Source organism: Phaethon lepturus, unplaced genomic scaffold (genome assembly GCF_000687285.1).
Source record: "Phaethon lepturus isolate BGI_N335 unplaced genomic scaffold, ASM68728v1 scaffold20784, whole genome shotgun sequence".
In the NCBI taxonomy this organism is placed as follows: Eukaryota; Metazoa; Chordata; class Aves; order Phaethontiformes; family Phaethontidae; genus Phaethon; species Phaethon lepturus.
The window spans coordinates 1497-8292 of NW_010534256.1; the positions used below are offsets into that span (position 1 = coordinate 1497).

Sequence of the window (6796 nt, forward strand, 5' to 3'; positions counted from 1 at the left end):
TTCCCCATGAGCCACAGGGCTCATCACCCCCCCCTCCGCCACAGGGTGTTGGGACACGGAGGATGCAGGGTGAAGAAGAGCCGTGGGGGCCACCCTGCGGGGACAGGGATGTGGTCACGAGCCCCAGGGGACATGGGATGAAGCCGAAGTCGCTCAGGATTTACTCCAGAGCATCCCGCCTCCCACCTTGCCCCAGCAGAGAAACGTCACAGGCAGAGCTATCCAAAGTCCCCTTTCGTCCCCAAATTTGTCACGCTGGTATCACCCAGCCCCAGGTATGGGAGGGTCCAGATCCGGCCACCCCACCTCCCTCTGCAGCAGGAGAGGAGGTGGCTGGGGAGGCCTGCAGTGGGCTGGCGGGCTTGTGTCCAGCCAACTCAGCTGCGTTTGGTGACCATTTGCCGGTCCCTCTTCTTCTTCTCCATCAACCTGGTGGGGAGCAGGGTGGTGGACTCAGGGACCCTCCCAAGGGGGATGTCCCAAAGCCACAGGGAGGGGACACTCACTTGCGGTTGCGGACTTCAGTGAGCTCCATGAGCCGCTCCTGGGCTGCCCGTAGCTCGTCGAGGCGCTGCTGGTAGCGGGAGTCACAGCCATTGGTGCGCTCATAGCTAGAGACCTGGCTGGAGAGCTCGCTGGCACGGTCCCGTAGCTGCTGGATGGACGAGTAGAGGTTCTCCTCATCTTCCTCCTGCTCTGACACAAGGGTATGAGGCTGGTGGGGTGGATAGGACACCCCAGGCTGCTGTTCCCTCTTGCTCTGGCAGGGGAAACTGAGGCACGTGGTTCCCCAAGCCGCCTGGGCCACCTGCCTTGGCATTGATGATCTCAATGTGGACGAGGAGAGAGGCAAGCTCCAGGTCCTCCGTGTAGCTGTTCTTCAACGGCACCGACCGGTAGCCTGGACACAACACCATGACATGAACTCAGCCCCACGGCAGAGTCCAAGCCCCTTGCCGTGGCCAGTTCCCCGAGGAGATGATGATGATGATGATTGCAGGGGGTTGGACTAGATGATCTTTAAAGGTCCCTTCCAACCCAAACCATTCTATGATTCGATGATGATGATGATGGTGTCACGGATGGAAGTACCATACCTGTTTTGAGGCCCTTGACAGGGAAGGTGGCTTGTGCCAAGAAGTTGGGGTCGCTGAACATGTCCTCCTCATACACCACAAAGCGGAGGAAGGCAAACTCAGGGTTGTTGATGTCGAAGACAAACTGTTTGAAGAGCCAGACGGGGTTGAAGCCATTGTCAGCTGGGGAGGCGAGGAGAGAATGAGGAGGGTCAGAGTGGGGCTAGATGCATGGACATCACCAGCATAGCACCAGCACATTAGTGGGAGATGCCTGTCCTCTTCCCTCTTCCATGAAACCCAGCCCTGTCACCCACATGTCCAAGAGGATCCCAAAGGGCATAGTTAGGGCTGTCCCAGCATCCCCATGTGCCCCCAGGGTACAGAGGCTAGGTGGGAATGTCACCCATGTGGACCCTCACCTACGACGTCCGTCTTGTTCTTGCTGTTGTCATACTCGGAGCCGCACACCTCCACCTCTACGAAGGGGCACACGATGCTCCTCCCATTCTTGGGCAGGTGCCGGGCACCCAGGATCTGTGGGACAAAGAGAAGGAAGAGAAGGGTGAGTTCCAGCTACGCTGGGCAAGTAAGGACTCCTCAAGCCAGCCCCATGGCTCAGTTGGTTTGGGCTTGCCAAAAGCTTCATGGCCATGATTAGCCACACCACACCTTATTTATGATTTTGGACTGGTTTTAGCTTGATTTTAGCTGTATCGAAGAAATTATTTAAAAAAACTTTTGCTGGATCCATGCCATGCTCAAGATTCAGATGCCTACGAACCAACCCATTCCAGCTGTAACACCAAAATTACCTAAGGGTTGAGTAAGGTTCTTCTCGGCTTGTTTTATCTACTTTACCCTCCACCTCACTCTTGCTTAGGTTAGGCTCAGCTCTGTACAATTGTGGGGTTGTCCCTTGGGAAAAATGACGCCTTATGCAGAGAAAAAACAGCAAACCCAAGAGATCATGGGGTAACAAATTCCATGGAGCAATTATGTGTCAAATATGGACAGACCACCCCTAGTTGACCCAAAACCAAGGAAGAAGCAAGTCCCCATCTTGATGGTGACCACCTCAAGGTGGACTTGCTGTCCTCGCTCACTTGCCTGCAGCTGGACCGTGATGGGCTCCACAATCTTCAAGCTGTTCTTGTCAAAGGGGTCAAAAGTCTCATCCCTCATGACATCAGGCTGCAGGACGTAGCCGCTGCGACCACTGAGCATGAAGAGTGCCTGGTTCAGTTGCATCGGCTTGTCTGTGGCCATGGGGATAGAGCAGCTCTGAGCCGTGGAGCTCAGGGACCTCCTGGAGGTCCTGCCCTGGAAAACCCCCTGCTAAGAGCCCCCAACCCTGGTTGTAGAAGGCATGCAGCTGGGTTCTGCATGAAGCACCCAAGAATTGCATGGAGATGTCCCCATTGGGATGAGGACAAAGATTGGACAGATCATCCAAACCACCTCCAGCAACAGGACCCAGGGCAGAGCCACTGGGAATGGGGAATTTGGGGTGACCTGTGGGGATGAGCCCAGCAACCACACCAGGAGCAGGATTTACCGGGCGTCTGGAAGTTGAGGGCCACGAGTTGGCTACCGCAGATCCACATGGGCAACGGGTCGTAGTTGGAGGAGTCCAGACGCTGCCCTTTGGGGTAGATGCGGCTGAGCTGGCGCCGGTTGTACTGCAGGAACTTCTTGCCCTTGCTGCGGTTGGCGTACTTCTCTGCCTTGGTCTCCGGGAAGGAAGACATATCCCGGTAGCACGCCTTGTCCGTGCCAATCTCTGAAAGCACCAAGGTGGCCATCAATGAAGGACATGGAGCTCCCTGGTGGCCTGGGGGTGGCCTACCATGACTGCTTGGTTCCCTCCACCCATCTCTTCCCATGCTCATCCCATCACCGCCCTTCTCCAGCTCTTACTGTCCTCATCGAACGGCACTGGGCGGCAATACACAACCAGCTCAGAGAGCTCCAGTGCAATCTTCTTTCTCCGCTCCATGATCTTCCCCTCTTGCATCTGCACAAGGGAAAACAGGAACTGAAAGTCTCCCCCCAGCCTCCTCCTTTGGAGACATTGGGGAACATCCACTGGGGGATGGGAACATCCACCCCCATCCCCTGCATCCCTATCCCGCTCACCCTGGCGTCGGCGTTCTGCGTGGCCTCTCGGATCTTGGCCACCCACTCGCTGAGTTCCTCCTGTGTGTCAGCGGCCACGTCCAGCGACTGGGCTGCGTGGGACATCTGCTGGGAATGGATGGTGAAGACAAATGGTTTGGAGCTCCTCCCGTCTTTGGAGATAACTATAAGGACACCAGAGGGGGGCTTTACTTGAAGACATTCCCAACGGATGGCTCTGTGGAGCAAATGGAACTTCAGCAGTCCCGCTCCCAGGCCCCCACCAGCCCCTCCTGCCACCCCACCAGCCATTGGGGTCCTCCTCCTATGAGGATCTCATGTTTCTAATGTGTGGTTTCAGCTTTCCACGCTGAAATGCATTGTCCTTTGAGCCAGGGGTAAATGTCCCCAGAATCATTAGGACCTCCAAATTCCTCTGAATTCCCCCCAAATCAGCCAAATCCCTCTGAACCCAGCCCCATGTTGCTCCCTGGCATATTGTGCCACACACAAGCCTGGCTGGCAATTGAGCAACGAGATTGGGGAGCCTCAGCTCACAGCACTGAGCTTCAGCACAGGGTGTGCGCCATCCCAGTGGGCTCCCACAGCTGCAGCGGGGACATTGCGGGAACACTCACCGACGTGGCAGGATGGCACATCAATGAAGCCCTTCAAGAAGTTCCCCAGGGGGCTGTTTTCCGATGACTGCAAGAGAACAAGGAAGAAGGGATGGTGGGGGAGGCATGCGGGGCCAAACCTGGTCCCCACTCCATTTGGCAGCCTCCCTCCAGCCCTCCAAATCAGCCGAGCCTGAGCAAAAGCAGAGGAAAAACACCCTCTTGGCATGCTCTGCTCTGCAGTTGAGCATCCCTCAGCCTCTGGATAAGGGTCCACACTGGCAGAGGACTGGGAGTATCTCGGGTGGCCTTGGTCCAAGGTGTGTGGGGACATGACACTCACAGCCTCATCCTGCTCCTGCGCTTGCATGCTGACAATCTCCTCCACGTAGTTGGCCGGGAACCACAGTTGCTTCTTGCCCCCGTAGTCCCCCCGCCACCTGCAAGGGGTGAGAGGATCAAGGCAAGCGGACTGATCTGGGGGGGGACATGGGTGTTCATGCTGCATGCAATGTCAGGGAGCGGTCGGAGAAGGGATGGGGGGACAGAAAAGGAGGTAGTTAAAACCCACCACGGGACAACCCGTGGGAAAACCCAGGGTGTCTCCTCCACCTCCCACCCATGGCGATGCCCACCGGGGGGCCACCTGACTGCCCTCACCAGCCGCCATCCTGCTTGTCGACGTTGTGGATGATGGCCTGCTTGCAGAACGACAGCTCGTCCTCACGCTGCGCTTTGTAGTCGTAGAGAGCCTTCACTGTGCACTGGCGCACCGGGGAGAGGGACACGTGTCATCACCCAGTGCTGGGGACACTGGTGGGCAGCATGCCCCACTCAGCCCAGCTCCTCTAGCCCCCAAGGTGGAGCATGAGGGCTCCTGAGGGTCCAGCACCCCAAATGATGCCTCCAGATTCCTCACGCCAGCAGTGAGCTATGTGAGAGGGGACAGGAGGGCTGGAGGCACCTGTGGTCCTGTAGGACCACCACATTCAGTGCAAAGCAGGTTCCTCTTCCGAGTTCCCCAATGGTTTCTCCTGGTGCACTGAAGCGGTTAATCCCCTTCTATTCCCACATTTCCTGGAAAAAAACCCTTTGGGTTAAGCTTTCCCGTGTCTGGTCTTAGCCTGAGAGCTGCTCTGCTGCAAAGGGACAGCAGTGCTGAAGCATGGGATTGTAGGATCACAGGGAAGGAACCTTGAGGCTCCAGTCCAGCCTCCTCCAGTGTCAGCTCTGAGACCAGTCTGGTCCCAAAAACCTTTGAGGATGGACACTGGGTCAGCTCCAAGACCAGCCCAGTCCCAAGAACCTCTGAGGATGGAGACTGCACCACCTGGGAACTAACCCTAAACCTGCTCTTTTGGGGTTCCCTAGTGCAAAGGGATCCATGGGAGTTTCCTTACTGTTGGGGCAAACTTGTGCCAGGTCCGTGCTTCAGGCTGGGCTCTCTCCAGACCTGTCCCCCCTCCCCGCTGTGACAATGCTGTTGCTGGAGCTTGGACTGTCCCCAAGTGATGGTGGTGTGGGAAAGATCCAGCTCCAGCATCACTTGAGGGTCAGAAAAACACAGCAAAATGTCACCACTTCTCAGGTCAGTGGTGTAAGATGTGGTGGGTTTGGGGGGGACCACCCAGGAGCCCCAGCACTAGAATCGTCATGTCCCACCACCCTCCACCTCCCAGGGACACCAGCTCAGCCCCTTACCCTGGCCATTGGCATCTTATTGGCCTCTACGTAGAAGTGGGGGGTCCGCACCTCGTACAGGGCTCCATAGTCCAACTCCTGCAGGGAGAGACATCTGAGTGGGTCACTCAGATGTATGCAGGGGCTACAAGGGGATGTGGTGGGAGCCAGGCTACCACATGTAATTCAGAGGAGGTTGAGAGGGACCTAATATCCCTTTGCAACTCATTGGAAGGGAATTATGGTGGACTTATAACCATGGGCAATGGCTACAGAACGAGCTTGGCTGGTTCTGGTTGGGTTTCAACCAAAAGGCTGAAGGAGACCTTCCCACCATGGTAGAGCTGGGAATGGGGCTTGGTTGCCCATGGCACAGAGCTTCCATCCCCACCATCCCCACTGCCAGGAGTACTCACGGTGGTGCCCATCTTTTCCAGGGTCTCCTCGTTGATGGGGTAGCGCAACTTCATCTTGCGGTAGAGCGGGTGCTTCTCGTAGTAGCTGACGAGGTCCACGAGGCTCTCAAACTCGGCTGAGCTGCCCAGCATGAACAGCCGACCTTCTTGCTGGATGCGGCAGTGCTTGATCTTCCCCTCTGCCCTGGGGCCGAGAGAGCCGTGGGGGATATGTGAGGGGTGGCCGGATCCTGGCTCCATGATGAGGACAGGCAGGAGGTGATGTCCTGCCCCAGCAGGGATGCCACCGGGGTGACCACCCTGAAGACATGGCTTTCCCATCACTGCAGCTAGGGGGTCCCCCCTGTGACAGCATCATGCATCCCACCGTGTCACCCTGAGCAAACCCCTGTCACCCATCATGGAGTCACAACAGACATGAGCCAGGCAGTTCTCAGCATGGCCAGCAACGTGGGCACCGTGGCCAAGCCCCACAGTCCTCGGGGTGCCAGGGTGGCCACACTCACCGGAAAGAAATGGCATAAGAGCTGGGTTCACTGCGTTTGCGCACAAGGAAGGCTCCATCCCGCGGGACCCGCATCAGCATGTGCTCGGCCTGCAGGCGTGTCAAGCTGGCATGGTACCACCTGTCCGGGCAGAGAATGGGGGCTGTGGGCTGGTACCAGCATGCCCATGCCCCGGGAGGCACCCAAGACTTGACACTGGGGATGGAGGAAGCTGGTGGACCCAGGGGACCAAGGGGATGGGGACTGTCCTCACTCTTTGCTCTCATGGGCATTGGGTTGGGGGACAGGGTCAGTGAGGCGCATCTCAAACTCGTTGCAGCGGAGCGGCACCTCGCGGTAATGGCAAATGAGGCTGTAGAGGCTGGGGGAGAGCCGGGGGGGTG

General features: G+C 57.4%; 1 protein-coding gene across 2 annotated transcripts in view; it reads right to left on the reverse strand.

The window, feature by feature from the left end:
- Positions 1–377: 377 nt before the first annotated feature.
- Positions 378–6796, reverse strand: part of LOC104619556 (1-phosphatidylinositol 4,5-bisphosphate phosphodiesterase gamma-1-like) — a 17059-nt gene continuing 10640 nt past the window's right edge. Inside the window, exons 18-33 of one of the 2 annotated variants that reach the window (XM_010285476.1) lie at positions 6667–6787; positions 6414–6533; positions 5908–6091; positions 5513–5590; positions 4472–4575; positions 4155–4251; positions 3833–3899; positions 3216–3379; positions 2997–3093; positions 2635–2859; positions 2187–2335; positions 1499–1613; positions 1098–1259; positions 813–901; positions 507–691; positions 378–429 (exon numbers count right to left, since the gene is read on the reverse strand). In XM_010285476.1, the coding sequence (XP_010283778.1) occupies positions 378–429; positions 507–691; positions 813–901; positions 1098–1259; positions 1499–1613; positions 2187–2335; positions 2635–2859; positions 2997–3093; positions 3216–3379; positions 3833–3899; positions 4155–4251; positions 4472–4575; positions 5513–5590; positions 5908–6091; positions 6414–6533; positions 6667–6787 (2009 nt within the window). The remainder of the gene's footprint in view (positions 430–506; positions 692–812; positions 902–1097; positions 1260–1498; positions 1614–2186; positions 2336–2634; positions 2860–2996; positions 3094–3215; positions 3380–3832; positions 3900–4154; positions 4252–4471; positions 4576–5512; positions 5591–5907; positions 6092–6413; positions 6534–6666; positions 6788–6796) is intronic. The other variant, XM_010285475.1, reaches the window with a different exon arrangement.